The sequence below is a fragment of the Gopherus flavomarginatus genome, chromosome 15 (genome assembly GCF_025201925.1).
Source record: "Gopherus flavomarginatus isolate rGopFla2 chromosome 15, rGopFla2.mat.asm, whole genome shotgun sequence".
Lineage (NCBI taxonomy): Eukaryota > Metazoa > Chordata > Testudines > Testudinidae > Gopherus > Gopherus flavomarginatus.
In genome coordinates, this window is record NC_066631.1 from 9,057,916 (window position 1) to 9,073,571 (window position 15,656).

General features: G+C 41.7%; 1 protein-coding gene across 3 annotated transcripts in view; it reads right to left on the reverse strand.

Annotated features, from left to right (window-relative positions):
* Nucleotides 1-7,741: 7,741 nt before the first annotated feature.
* FBXO21 (F-box protein 21) overlaps nucleotides 7,742-15,656 on the reverse strand; it is a 35,294-nt gene continuing 27,379 nt past the window's right edge. For 2 of the 3 annotated variants that reach the window (XM_050924142.1, XM_050924141.1), the window contains exons 11-12: nucleotides 14,740-14,897; nucleotides 7,742-11,713 (exon numbers count right to left, since the gene is read on the reverse strand). In XM_050924142.1, the coding sequence (XP_050780099.1) occupies nucleotides 11,535-11,713; nucleotides 14,740-14,897 (337 nt within the window). In that variant the 3' untranslated portion in view covers nucleotides 7,742-11,534. The remainder of the gene's footprint in view (nucleotides 11,714-14,739; nucleotides 14,898-15,656) is intronic. The other variant, XM_050924143.1, reaches the window with a different exon arrangement.

Consider the following 15,656-nt stretch of genomic DNA (forward strand, 5'->3'; position numbering starts at 1 on the left):
GGTGGCCCATACTAAAGACTGATCACTCACTGTAGAGTAACTGTGGTTCTTTGAGACAGGCGCCCTTTTGGAGCTCACTTCTTGGGTAGGGGCTCTATCCTGGCACGCATGGGCCTGGGCGGGTTCAGGCTTCGATCCTGTGGGTGTGTAGTAATTTTTGTTGTCAGAAGGGGGTCGCAGGGCAGTGAAGTTTGAGAACCCCTGCCTTAGGGCATGGCAAATAATAGGAATACTCCTTAGGAAACTGTGCAAAGGCTGGAGCATTAAAACCCCCTGCTAATCCATGGAATCATAAAACTGGAAGGGATCTAGAGAGGTCATTTAGTCCAGTCCCCTGTACTCATGGCAGCACTAAGTATTATCTAGACGATCCCTGACAGGTGTTTGTCCAACTGCTCTTTAAAATCCCCAATGATGGAGATTCCACAACCTCCCTAGGCAATTTATTCCAGTGCTTAACCACTCTGATAGTTAGGAAGTTTTTCCTACTGTCCAACCTAAACCTCCCTTGCTGCAATTTAAGACCATTGCTTCTTGTCCTATCCTCAGAGGTTAAGGAGAACATTTCATCTCTCTCCTCCTTGTAACAACTTTTTATGTACTTGAAAACTGTTATGTCCCCTCTCAGTCTTCTCTTCTCCAGACTAAACAAATCCAATTTTTTCACTCTCTCCTCTCAGGTCATGCTTTCTAGACCTTTTATCATTTTTGTTGCTCTTCTATGGATTCTCTCGAATTTGTCCAAATTCTTCCTGAAATGTGATGTCCAAAACTGGAGACTCCCATTTAAGGCCTAATGAGCACAGAGTAGAGTGGAAGAATTACTTTTTCGTGTCTTGCTTACAAACACTCCTGGTAACACATCCCAGAATGATGTTTGCTTTTTTTGCAACAGTGTGATACGGTTGAATCAAATTTAGCTTCTGATCCACTATGAGCCCCAGATCCCTTTCTGCAGCACTCCTTCCTAGACAGTTATCTTCCATTTTTGTATGTGTGCAACTGATTGTCCCTTCCTAAGTGGAGTACTGGGAATTTGTCCTTATTAGATTTCATCCTGTTTACTTCTGATCCAAAGAAATGGTCTTTCTGAATTTTAATCTTCTCCTCCAAAGCATTTGCAACCCCTCCAGGGTTGGTATGACAATATGCACACCAAAAGTGGGCTCTGTATGGACAACTCGTCAAAGGAGGATTAGTTGTTTCATAACGCTTGGTGGGAAGCAAGCTTGCTTTTATTCTCAATTAAGAATAGAATAGACTAGATCAGATTCTTGAGCAAATGGTTAATCTGAGAGCAATTCAAAGTCCATCCTATTTCCCTCCTGTTTCTGATACAACTGAGAAACAACTCTTAGGGTTGAGTGTAAATATGATTAGAGCAGGAATGGGAGACAGAATTAGGGCAAAGGGCAGCTGGGATTGTTAGAAAAGAAAACACTCCTGGACTGTATCATGATAAAGGGACAACGCCCATAAACACCTCTCATACACTGCTGAAAGTCGAGACAAAAATACCACACGGCTGGGAAGACATCACCACATGCAGGTCTGCTGCGCTGGAGCACTTGGCTTTAAAGGAAAATGCAGGATGGGCTTTAAAGAGAATCCTGTTTAAATGATGAGTGGATTTTCCTCCCCCTCCACCCTCCTTCCCTCCATTAGTGTGTAAGAGTTGCTGCGGATGTGTCTGTCCACCTCCTAGACATTTCTGGAATAAAAGCACAGCTCTTAGACGCTAAACCGAGTTCATGGGTCCCAATCCTGAATGCAGCGCTTGCTGTTCAGCATCAACATGTCCACCCACAGTGGTTGCCAGGAGGAGTGGTTAAAGAGTTGTTTGTAAAGGCAGTGTAATCAATGCCAAATAAGTGACCGAAAGAGGCGGATCGGGGAATTTCTGTACACAGTAGATAAGATAATGCCACCAGCCTGTGTTAAAGCATTTAAAGTTACAAAGCGACATAGGTATAGCTGAGAGTTACCATTAAGACATGAGTCAGTGAGAGAGGCAACAAAGAGCCAAAACTCATTAGCCACCCTGCCGTCACATTGTTCAATAAGGAAATCGTACTCCTTGATGGATTTCACTGTCTCTTCGGGCTCTTCGTCCTTCCCTGGCATAGGATCCTGTTCTAAAGATATGCCACCAATAGACCTCCACCATTCTGGTTACAATGGGAAAGTGCTGTCAAAACAAAGGGTATTACAATGTGCCTAACAGTGGTCAGATTCTGGATCACTCTGACCTCCCTTAGGAAGTTTGTTCTACAGCCGGGTCATCCCAGAAGAGCAGATGGTCCCGGATTGAGACATGATTGTGGATATTGTTGGTGTCATTGGCCCACTCGGGAGGGTGGAAAGCCACTGTGTCTCAATGAAGCCCCCTGTTAAGGCCTCAGTGAACCAAAGTCCTTCCATGTTTGAACTCTCAGCGACCTGACAAACTGGCTTAAAGAATGGAATGTAAAAGCGGCTGACTATCAGCTACAGTGCTGGTACCAAGAGGCACTAATGAGGCCTGTATGCACCTGGCTAGGGGAGTAGGATAATATATCACAGAAACTAGGATGAGATAGTAGTTTAGAGAAGAGTCACTAACAAGATAGATTAGTAGGTGCCAGAAGTGATTTAACTACTTGGGATAATTGCTTCTGTAACATTCACAGGGAAAGATGGGAGGGGGGAGAGGGGGGCATGGGGAGGAATAGAAACGGCTTGGCTAAGTTATGTATAAAAAGAGAGAAATTGTTTGTATCAGTGTGCATGATCTGAGACGTGCCTGTCTCCGTGCATCTGGTTCTGTTTGAGATCTCAAATAAACTTAGTCTGCTTCTCCACCTTGGTGTGTTCTTTGGCGTGAAGCACACCGGGCGACGAACACCCCCACTGTTGCTGTCCCCAGGCACCCTGTGTGCCGGCAACAATATCATTTGGAGGTTGTCTACATTAGGGATTTTTACACCAGTGCAAACCTCCAAGCTTAGATCTGCTTTATGCTGGCATAAAGCAGGACTTGTACTGGTACAGTTACGCTGCTTGCCAACACTTCAACCAAGTACAAGGTGTCTATGTTGGGAACATGCACTGTTGTAGCTATATCAGTGCAAAACTCCATAAAAGAGACAAGCCCTAAGAGCCAGAAGAGGGATCTGGAGCACAACAAGCGTTTCCATGGCAGCTATTCACAGTCAGAAGGCTAGCTGCCACCTTCTGGACAACTGGAACACTGCTTCCATCACACAGTGAATTACAGTCATGCAGTCCAAGAGTGACAAATGCAAATTGTTGTGACCAGCTTTGTTTGGGAAGGAGCAGGATGGAAAAGCATGAAGCACTCACTGATCTCCAATGATGTGTTTGCTCCTCTGCCCTGAAATTTTTTCAAAGGAGTTTAATTTACATTTGTAAAAGCAGCAAAGAGTCCTGGGGCACCTTATAGACTAACAGACATTTTGGAGCATGAGCTTTCGTGGGTGAATAGATGCATCTGACAAAGTGAATATTCACCCACGAAAGCTCAAACTCCAAAACATCTGTTAGTCTATAAGGTGCCACAGGATTCTTTGCTGCTTTTACAGATCCAGACTAACATGGCTACCCCTCTGATAATTTACATTTGTTAAGCAAATCATCCACCTACTTGCCTGTAGGAAAAAGCAGCAAGAAGAGTGCACGGTCCCTCCCCAGTTTAGGTGTTGTGCACCTGGTGCAAATGATTTTTAAAAATGAATATTAGCATAGTTCAGCTCCTCCAGGGCTACTGCAGAAAAGTATGGCCGCCGAGACAAGAAGGTAAATGAAAGGAATGGGAGGAAATCATCAAGGATGGCCGTAGCGTTTTGGAGAGCCACAACCAATAGTCAGAAGCATGGCTTCCCAATCCCGCCTTTAGTCCCGGTGCTAGAAGAGGGAACTGGGCTTTGTGTATGACTGTAGCAGGTTGGGTCGGGGAGGAAAGAACTCAAAAACACAACATCAAGACAAAATTGCTGAGGATTCTACAAGGAATCTAGAAACACAGGCCAGCCATGGACACTGGTAAGCTGCTTTGTTTTAAGGGTCTAAGGCAGGGGTCTCCCAACTTTATGAGACAAGGACCATATTAGATTTTTGAAGGGGCTTCGCGGGCCGAAGCGACTGTGAAAGAAATTAAATATATGCAAATATATTCAAAATCATTAAAAACCAAACACTACTGTGTCAGTGTTGCATTAAATTCTAAATCAGGTATAAAAAGTTAATTGATGCAGGTACTGTGAAATCACAAAATATTTGTCAATACATTAAAAATCATTTTTTTAAATTTTATTTCTAAAAACTCACATTTGTATCATACAAATACTGTTTGGTTCTATTAGTGCTGTAGTTAAAATTTAACGATTATGAAAGTGTTAATTTCCATCTTCTTTATTCCATTTATTGAAGATGTAATTAAGCATCTAGGTTGTATTTTTACTCTAAGGCAGGGGCTGTGCCTGCTCGGCTGCAGCAGTAACTCTCCCCTAAGTTGGCTCCCCTTTTGGGGGAACACTGGCTCCAGGGGGCACTCACCCCTCTGCACAGTTGAGCTGTGCTGCCGCCCTGTGTGAGCTGCTGCCGGCAGCCCCTCCCCCTGCCTGCTCCGCATGCCTACTCAGCTGTTCGCTTCTCCCCTGTTGGTTGGAGGACCGGACAAATGGAAGCCCTGAGCCGCAGTTTGGAGACCCTGGTCTAAAGCATATGCTTTAGAAAACTGAGCTTAATGTTAAAATGGAACTCCTGTCCATGGTGTAGAAAAACCCATTTTATATTCCTAATCAGACATACCAGACAATGTAGAAAGCAGCATATCAGATGGTTTCTTCTATTTCTGAAAGCCCTGGAGGCCTCTCTTGCCTATGGCATTCTTTACTCTTAAAGTTCCCAACGGCCCTTTGCGATCTGTTTTAAAACCCCACGGGCCTCTTGGTTTGTAACATGGTAGGTGGTCGGCTTTAGAATAAAAATAAATAGCCATATTTTTAATCAATTTATTTTATCAGGAGTTTCCAAGTCATAACAGCCATAGCACATGGGGGGAAAGTGTCCACACATTGAATAAAAAAAAATTCAGGAGAAATACAAAATTGGGAAAAACCAGAGCACCTAGAGACCCACGTGAGTCATTAGGTGTCACGGACTCACAGATCGTGCCCACTTTTGGCCCTGTGTGGTCCGTGGAGGGTGCCCCCTTTAGTGAGATAGCCCTTCTCGGGGGCCCACTCTCTCTCGGGATCAGGCCCCTCCACCTCCTGGAGCCGAACCTCTCTGAGCCTTAGCACGTCTGTCTCTGCTGTGGGCCCCCTCTGGGAGTCCATGCACTCTAGACCCCCTGGGCCTCTTCATTCCTGAAGGGGAGATGCAACCCTGTTCTCTAGACCGGAGTGACTCTCAGCCAGCATAAAACAGGAGGGTTTATTGAGAGTTGAACACAGCACAGGAAACTCTCAGGGCCTCAGGCCTGGCCTCTCACAATAACAGCACATCCCAGTCTCTCTGCATCCAGGTGGGCTCTGCCTGCTTCCCCTCGCCAGCCCTGAGCCCCCCTGCTTCCCAGCTGGGCCTCTGATATCCCTGGCCTCAAGCCCCACCTCTGTCCATTGTCTTCTCTCCAGGTAAACAGGACTGTAAACAGGAAGGCCTGAGTCCCCTCTCCTCGCAGCTCCTCTCTGGCTTGAACCAGCTGGTCAGGTCATGGGGGTCCTCTCTCTGCAGCCCATTGTCCTCCCACTGGCCAGAACCGGTTGTGTCTCCTGGGCTGGGGTCCCGAGTCCCTCTCCGGTCCTCTGTAACAACAAACTCCTTCTCCCCTCACCTCGTTAAACCAGTAACACCCAGGTACATTGAGTCCCACCCCCTGTGCATGCAAACCCTGGAAAAGACAGAAAACTCCAAGAAAAACCCCCCACTTCATCACATTAGGTATTGAACGTTCCCTATCCATGATTAAGAGAGAGATGCAATACTATGTTTCAGTGTTGTACAAGTGAAACATTGGCAAGAATCAAGGCGATTGCAGGCAAGTCGCAACATCCCCCATATCCACTCACCATAATCCTTATGTACCAGGAAGTAAAAGTTACATTGCAATTTGAGTACTAGCATCCAGAACTGAAGTGTCCAGTGCCCTGTCCCATCAGACAAATCAATACAAGAGTAAACCAGAGAATTCAGCACCAAGAATTTTATGGTTTCTCAAGAGGAAGTTGGAAAAAAGACAAAAGCCCTTTATTTTCACAAAGAGTTTGGTCTCTAAGCGTCTTGGGAGTCTATAAGGTGCTTCATGCATCTGAAGAAGTGGGTATTCACCCACGAAAGCTCATGCTCCAAAACGTCTGTTAGTCTATAAGGTGCCACAGGATTCTTTGCTGCTTTTACAGATCCAGACTAACACGGCTACCCCTCTGATACTTGGGAGTAAGAGACAGAGTACGACCTTGTACAACAGACTTTACACTTACCCCAAAGAGCAGCAGAAATAGATCAGTTCCACCTGTGCCTGGAGCTCAGCACTTCCATGACGTGAGCAGTCACATACTAAAGACAGTGAACCTGATAACTGGCCAGAATACCCACATGGATTACCCAATACGGCTTGAAGATGACCCAGTCAGATTTATCATCCACCAGCAGAAGATAATAAATCATGCACCTAATATACATTGATTCACCTAGTTCTCATTATCCTCCCATTCCTTTCTCCTCCCCAATCTTCATTGCATTATCCTCCACTGCCAAAAGCCTTGTGATATTTTTAATACAATTAACATCTCACTGGTCCCTATGATCCTCCTTCTAATATCCATGAAACAGAGGGTGAAAAGGAATAGGACGTATTAGCTGCAGCAGGAAGTGCAGCTTCCTTATATGCTATTCTTAAAAAACGTAGCATATATATTAACCACAGGGAACAGAATTTTGATACTAGACTGGACAGGTATAGAAATCCATTTTACTTGGCAGAAAGGAGATGGAGCGAAGTTGGATGACACAAGACAGACAGACTTCCAGTTTCTCTGGAAAACATGCCATATTTCCAGAAGCAAGCTATTCACAGGACTGGTAAAGGACCAGCTTAGATATTATTTTGCCTGTATATACTGGCTGAAAAGTCACTCAAAAAAGAAAAGCTCAAGAGAATCAGAAACTCCAGACTCAATTTCCTTCTGAAACAAAAAAGAGTGCAGCCAAGAAAATATTCTACAAAATGCACACACCTGTGGAGCTGGTTTGGGACTGCTGATGCTGGAGCTATCCTTGCACAAGATCCATAAAGTTGGACAGACATTCTCTAGATGTCAGATTAACCCCTTGTGTCTCTTCATGCCCAATAACTGATATATCTAACATGGCTTCCAAGAGTTGCACTCACAAAACACACCTGGAATAATTTTAATTTTGATAGGCCAGTAAAATATTTGTTTCTCCTACATCAGCATCAGTGATTAAATGTGGACATGTAAGTATTGTGCCCATTCTAGAAAGTTTTCTTGACAGCTCTGGAAGCTCAGTCTAGCCTCTGCTTAGGTGTGTATGCAAGCAGTGTTAATAATAACCAAGATGTGACATTCATTTCCCCCCCACTAAGACAGAGAAGTTGCAATAGGAGATAAGTAATATTGCTATGGGATACAGGCTACTAAAAATCTGAATAGGGAAAAGGAACAAAGTGGACATGTAGAATTGCATAATAGAATGGAACATAAATTACAAGAACGGAAACCCTACAAAACCAAGAGAATCTTTAATACAATTTGTAATGGCAAATTCATAAAGCCTATTACTACTTTAGGAAAAGCAGTTTGTACCTTTAACATGTACATAATTACTACAGATGACATATCAAACACTTCATAGGACAAGATATAACTCTCAGAGCTGTTTTATATCTTGGAAGGCTTCTCCCATATTAGAAAGGTGTTTTGACTATTCTAAAGGCAGATTTTTGTTGACTATGAAGTGAAAACTCAAGAATTTTGTCTTTGGATGTAATTTATTCAGGATAAAATGATCTAGGTGAAGTGATTCATCAAGTTAAGCAAGTCTGACCCTATATACATCTATAATCCTGTCAATGGTCTTTTCCCCCAGGCCCTGATCTTTCATTTTCCTGAATCATCATCTTCTAATGATATACTCTGGGTGAAATACAGTTCTACTCTAAGAAGTCGCTATGAAAATGGCACTTGACTTATCAGATCTGTGTATAAACACAATCAGATCTGACCACTTTAGTGATTAAAATAAGCTCACACTATTTTTTATTCCAGTTAGCTGTGCAGAATCAATGAAGCTAAGAATGAGCAATTCATTCTTGTGCAACAGAATTGTTTACTAAAGTTCCAATCGCTTACGGTTCTGCAACCCCCTGGAAAGCAATGGGATCACACGGGTGTCACTGAGGATGCAATTTCCCCTACAGAACCTTTTTTACTAGTGATATCTAAGAAAAGAACCCAAACTTGCGCTCAGATCCCAAACTGGGTGCATAGGACTGCAAGTTAGAAAGTTATTTTTACTTCTAAACTCAGTCCAGATGAAAAAGAAAACTGAACATATAGTCACATAATGTCATTTTTACAGAATCATACGGCAGAGCACAACCACAATCTGGGCTAAACTTTCCCACGCAAAGGTATTTCCCCTTCTAACCTCCACAGAAATCTGCTATTTTGAGTTCATAGACATGCAGAAGTGTTCTACAGATCCTATGATTCACAAGGAATTCTGCAGATGATGTGTCCATTGTATAGACAAAAAAATTCAGGGGTTCTCAAACTTTTGTACTGGTGACCCCTTTCACATAGCAAGCCTCTGAGTGCGACCCCCCTCCCGTCAATTAAAAATACTTTTTAATGTATTTAACACCATTATAAATGCTGAAGGCAAAGCAGGGTTTGGGGTGGAGGCTGACAGCTCACGACCCCCTGAAGGGTCCCGACTCCCAGCTTGAGAACCTCTGGACAAGATCAACCTAGTCTATAATACAGACACAAGCTAACAGTGGACCAATTGTTTGAAAAGTAGCTATACATAACTCACTTTTAATACTTGTATCCAATAGTACATTGCAATGGTTCCACCTCACAAACTGATACACAGTAAGAGTGACAAGGGACTATGTCAAAGATTTGTGAAAACAGTCAAGAACAATTGCTATGATTTATAAGGTCCAAAATCTACTTTTTAAAAAAATATATAAGTGCCCAAATAAAAATGTACACAAACAGGCGATAGGGGCTACTTTTGACACCATTTTGTATCACTAAATTATAGCTTACATTTAAAATGTGTCAATACATATTTACAGTTATAACTTGAAGTTAAAATTTTGTTTTAATGTTACCTTTAAAAGCAAAGGAAAACCGAGTCACATTGAAACATGATGTTGACCAGAGCTTGTGCAAGAATTTAATTGCACGTGTACCACTGATATTCAATAGCAGAAGAGTTTGCATTTATAAAGCACTTTTCAGCTGAGGATTTCAAAGCACTTTTCCAACATTCGCAACACACCCATGGGAGGTACAACAGGTAAATATTAGACCATCCATTCTGCAGATGATAAAGTGAGGCAGAGAGAAGTGACTTGCCCAAGCTCACACAGTGAGCAGTGACAGAGCTGGGAACCTGGAAATCCTGACTCTTAGTCAACTACCTCTTTCTACTATATGTTTAAGGGTCAGATGCACTACAGCCTAGAAATTAAAACTGAAGGCAGTGTTTCCTCACTTACCCTACTAACAGAGTCCTTCCAAACACAGGCAATCTTTCAGGATATGCCCTAAAAATTACATTTCCAACCCCTTAAAGACAGAGATTTGGATTTTAGTTTGAAGTTTGCAGAGTTTGCACAGGTATTTAGCTACATAACTCTCAAATCAGTGACAACTTTGTACCTAAATCCCCCTTTAATTCAGGTGGGATTATCAGAAAATGTATTGTAGTGTAATTTTATTCTTTTCTTTTTATTAGTAGTAATAGGTTTTTTTCTGCTCCCTCTTTAAAGTGTTGAGGAACTTGCAGATCACGACAACTTTACTGTGAAAAGTATAAATTGCTTGTTAAATAATATTTACACAAGACTGCATGCATATCAATTATTACCTTAAAAAGGTGGGTGCATGGTAGTGCACAGAGACATTTAAAATGTTTCAAGAATAAGGGTGTCATTCTACTCTACAGAGCAGGATAACTAGGTCTTCTCCCTATAACTATGTAACCACACGGTAATTAGAAACAATGGACTACAGCCTGCCTAGAGTTATTAATTTAGAAACTAAAGTACTGTAAATATTCCATATCTTTGTAAATACTTTGCAACTTCACATCTAATTCTTATGTAACTCTAAAAGAAAACAATTATGTACTATTTTTCTAGGCTTTGCAAACTTTATGGCGGTAGCCTCATTATAATTCAACTGTCCTCAGTTTCTGAAGCACCTCCCTTGCAGAAGTCAGAATTTGGACAAAGCCTCTTCTCTTTTCCCTTCAAAAGGCATTTTTCTTTTGATCAAAAGAAAGAAGGCATCATGATATAGGAAATAAGTTCTCCATGTATTGATTGCCAGATGCTGGCGTCTACTGGCTTTCATGGCACAATCGCAATCTGACAGTACAGATAACAGCCGTTTGCCATCACAACATGGTGGTTCAAACTACAAGTTTTAACAGTTTCAATCAGATAAAAGGAGACATGTAGAAAAATACATATATCACAAATTTAACACCAGAAGGGGACATAATGGAAGAAAAAGTACAGGTAGGAATCAAGGTCCCAGCAAGAAGTTCTTGGGGAGAGAAAATTGCCAGGATCTTATTTTCTATAAAATGATTCAACAGTGCATCTGTAACAGCTGGAAGCGTTACATGTATGGAGGTCCGTTCAAGTTACTGCTGAACTCACCATCATATGGTGCCTCATGATTCTTGTTCAACAAAGTTTCAGTGAAATTGCTGAGGCTGACAAGTGATTTCAGCATTTGAACGCTTGCAACACTAATCATTTTCAGGGTAAGAGGAAAATCAGAATTGAGGAAACAAACAACTGTGGAACTTCAGAGAGACCTTAAAGCTACTGCATACACAGAATAGATATGTAAAAAAAATACTGCAAGTATGATCAATCCTTATCCACAACATGGGATTATGCCAGACTTCAGCTACAGTCGTAACATGCTCATATCCTAAATATGAAAAATAGATCATAAACACACGGGTGGTAAATGCAAGCGCTCAAGGGGACAATACACTTAATACTTTGATTGTCACTTCAAGATAATGAATACCTTGTCTGGAATACCAATGCATTCCATATTAATTGACTAGTGTGGGCAGATGGTAACCGAGTGGTTATTAGACATACGCGATATCACAGGTTACAAAGTGCGAAGCAATTCCCGGGGCATATGCCTTAAGATCATTGTGAAAACTGGCTTCCATAATTCTGTCCACAAAGAGGATACGGCAGCAGCTGTGATAAACTTTCTTCTGTCCTTGTGATCAAGTTACACTCATTCCTTGACTGTGCTGTAAATCTTTTGGACTGTTGCACAAGAAAGTTCCAAATCCTCAGGATATCTAATCTCCAGCTCTGCATTTGCCAGGTAATGAGTGCCTGTAAACTCTGAAAAATAACGGCCGATATCAGGGTGAGCGATTTCATGAGGCTCCAAGTTATATTCCAGGTTCTCTGTAGAGAGAAGAAAAAGCAGTTAGCACACTAACGCCCAGCAATGAAGAAGCTTTTTGGCTCTGCCTTCAGCTAGTCAGTCTTCTGTTTCAGTGTTTCACCTGCTCTGTTTTCTGAGCAAAGCTGATATTTTTTATACTACTACCAAACTACTGTGTCTGAGAACAGTACTGCTGGAATTAAACTAGAGTGTCAGAATGCTGACTGGCTGTTGGCTGTGAAGTCATTAATGGATACCCGTTCACTGTGCAGAAGAGAAGTAAATGGTTCATACTGAAGACAGAACAAGGACATGTGGGAGTTCAGTAGGACCTCCATCTATGCAGAATCTACACAATTGGGCTCAAACTCCTGCAGTCAGGAAGCCAATTCCTATAAGAGGTCCTTATAAACTGCCAAATTGTTTGAAGAGCAAAGAAGAAGTCAGTTGTCTCAAACATGCATGAAGGAAGAATTGTGTCTTCCACCTTGAAGGCTCCTGAGGATCAGCTAACATTTGGGCTATGTCTAGCACACCGAGATTACCATTTAAAAACCAAATTTTCTGGAATAGCAGTCCTATAAGAAGTGAATGTTTATTCCTTACCATCACAGTATTTTCAGGTTTTCCCATTTTTAAAACATAACCATTTAATCATTGCACACAGAGATTAAAGTAAAATCAGAAGCAATAGTGCTATAGTAAGAAGATGAACCAAATGCCTACTACTATAATTTAGTTGGTCAGAGGAAAAGCTCTCGTTTGTGTAAAGCAGCATTGCTGTGCAGTGGCCAATTAGTGACTCTCAGGTGTACAATCCCCATGGAGGTCTTGAGTGATGTAACATACACTTGGCAGTAACTGGAATATGGGCTGATACAAGCTATGCATAGCACCGTCTGGCTTATCTGTGGTGCTTGGGGAGGATGCCGAGACCACCATCCATCCCTAGTTCTGAAACTAGCAACAATTCAGAGCCGGCTCTACAGTTTTCGCCGCCCCAAGCAGCGCACCAAATTGCCACCAAGGATGGCAGGGGCAGTCCATGTGCCCTTAGGACGGCAGGCGCGTTTCTGCGGCGGCGGCAATTCGGCGACAACTTCTATGTTTAGCTGAAGCCACCGCGGACAGCTAAAGATAGAAGCCGCTGCCGAATTGCTGCCACCATGGAAACGCGTGTGCCACCTTAAGGGCACATGGACTGCCCTCGCCATCTGCAGCAGCAATTCGGTGCGCTGCTTGGGGGCAAAACAACAGGCACTGCTGCCCCTTGCAGATTGCCGCCCCAAGCACCAGCTTGGAATGCTGGTGCCTGGAGCCAGTCCTGCAACAATTAAACTGATTGGTCACAAGCAATACGGTGAAAACCACTTAGAATTACTGGTAATGTATTTAGTAGTTAGTTGTGACCCAAACCATATAAAACCACAACTGTTAAAACATTAAAAAACAAAATACATTTGTTTGAAATTCTCCCCCCTCAAAATCCTACTCTCTCTCCCCAAACCACAAAACTGAAATTGATGCAACAAGCAAAAAGTGACCTGCACACAGTTTCGAAGGGAGGGAAGTGTGGGTGGTCAAGGGAGATACGTGATGGCAAGTAAGGACAAAACAACTGTAACATACAAGATTGTGCTCTAGAATCAAGACGACAGTACCAGCCGACAGCTTATAAGGAGAACTTGGGCTCTGCGACCAACCAGTACTGTAGTTACTAATTTTGTTTAAAAATAAAAAAAAGAAAAAAGTGAAACAGATGAGACCATAACACTTATAGTAAGATACCAGGGCAGATACTTCATTCTCATCCTAATGGCAGTGTGTGCAGAGAGAAGAAAATATTGCTTCTTGGACCTTCCAAAGTCTGCTTCATAAACACACAAGCATTGAGGCAGAGGCATAGAATCAAGAATCCCAAGTAGTACTTATTTTTGGACTACCAAGTGCAAAGTAAAATATTTGAGGAAATCTAGAACCACCAATCTCCCTGTATTTTACATCTACAAGTGTATCTGACCTTTAAATTTATTTTTTACACTTGCTCTCATGTACTGTACTGCAAACTATGTTAGACAGCTCCCTCTAGTGAAAGCTGAACCATAATCAGTCAAAATAAGTGTTCATAATCAAAGCGCTACAGAAACATTTAATCAATCTTTGCAACACCCTGTGACAAAGGTATTGTCCCCATTTTATATAGATAGTGAGAGGAAGACAAGTGAAGTAATCTACCCAAGATCAGAGGGGAAGTTAGTGTCACAGGAAGGATTAGAATGCAGAAGTTCCTAGTACCCAATATTTTTATGCTGACCACAAGATTTCTTTTTTTTAAATATAGCACAGTGCATTAAGCCAGAACAATTCCTATAAAAGGCATAGTGATCATATAAAGAAAGCCTTCCATTATACAATTACTTTACTCCTGATTTTTGTCCAAATCTCCTTAAGAACCTCACAAAAACAAGAAAGAAAAAACCCACAAAAGCCAAGAAATTCAGGGTTAAGGCTGAAATTCCATCCTTAACATATTCTGCCTAGACAATGAAGCTCACCTGGTATGTGTTCAGACTGTTCTGAGGCCTCTTACAGAATTACATCAACTGTAATACCACCAAATTATTTTCAGATTTAAGTGAAAAGTTGGATCTATTCTCCCAAATAAGAAAACACTGCTGAAAACTTGGATTGCTATTATCATGTAAACTATTAAAGGTATTTCAAAATAAAACTGGAGGGTGGCAAGTTAAACTGAAGTTGACTTTTTACTTATTCCTAGCACTCTTGATCTCGTTGAGAAGTTATGGAGCATTCAGAAGCAAAGTAGGTCAATTTAAGATTTGAATATCAGTTTCCTTCTTGTTTGAATCTTGGTTTCAGAGTACATTTGTTTAAATAAGCAGCACTAGTGATTTAGCAGCTATATAACTTTTGTGTAAATATTAACACTGTTCAAATAGTAAGCATAACTGATCTGATATACCACACATGTACATAGAAATGAAATGCACACAGATCACATCTACAGGCTGATTTATTTGCTCACCTTGAGCAGCGTATATGCAGGATCCATCCTCCACCAGCACGTTGTAGAAAGGTTGATGGGGGCCATGAGGTAGGCTATGGACATTCATATTTCTAATCCATTCTTGTCCCATCATGCAGGTGGGATCCCAGCCATAGATGACACAGTTATAGCCATATCTAATTAGAAGTATATTAAAAAAAATCAAAACCTTGGAAAGGTGCACAACTAGATACTCTTCTTGAGAGAGGAGGACTGCCACTAAAGGGTATGGGAGCTGCATGCTGGCACTCATGAGCTCCTGGGAGAGATTCTGTATAAAGAACACCGTTAACTGAAGTAGATTAAGAAATTCATGTTCCACCTTCAAACTGAAGACAAAACCAATTAAGAGTCATTCTGAGAACAAAAAATGAATGGAGTTCTCATGGTGCCAATTCTAATCCAATCCACCTGAGGAGACTTGTTCAAACAGATCCTTTTATAATATTCCTTCATACAGGAGGGAACTGGAACAGTCATCTTGTACTTTAACTCTGGTCAAAGAAAATATTTTGAATAAAGCAAACTCACATTTGTTTAACTGAACACAAACAGGCATTTTCTCCCCATCTCTGCTGATAAATCAATAATCATTATCACCACAGTTCCTGCCTCACACCCATCCAAAACACTTCAGAGATGCTGACACCTTCTTTCCCTTTACTCAATGGCTGATCAGTTCCAGCCTATCCTTCACCATAGTATTTGAATACCTGGAGCAGGACAGCATCCACTAGTTCACAACCCATACACCATAAATCTTTCTTATTCTGCGGCAAATGGTCATAAGGGATCATGCCACAACTTGTTAGCCTAAGGGCAAATTCTAATAAAGAAGTTTTTTATGCAGAATTAGGTTACAAGAATTTCTAAAGGGTGAAGTACAAGCTTGTAAG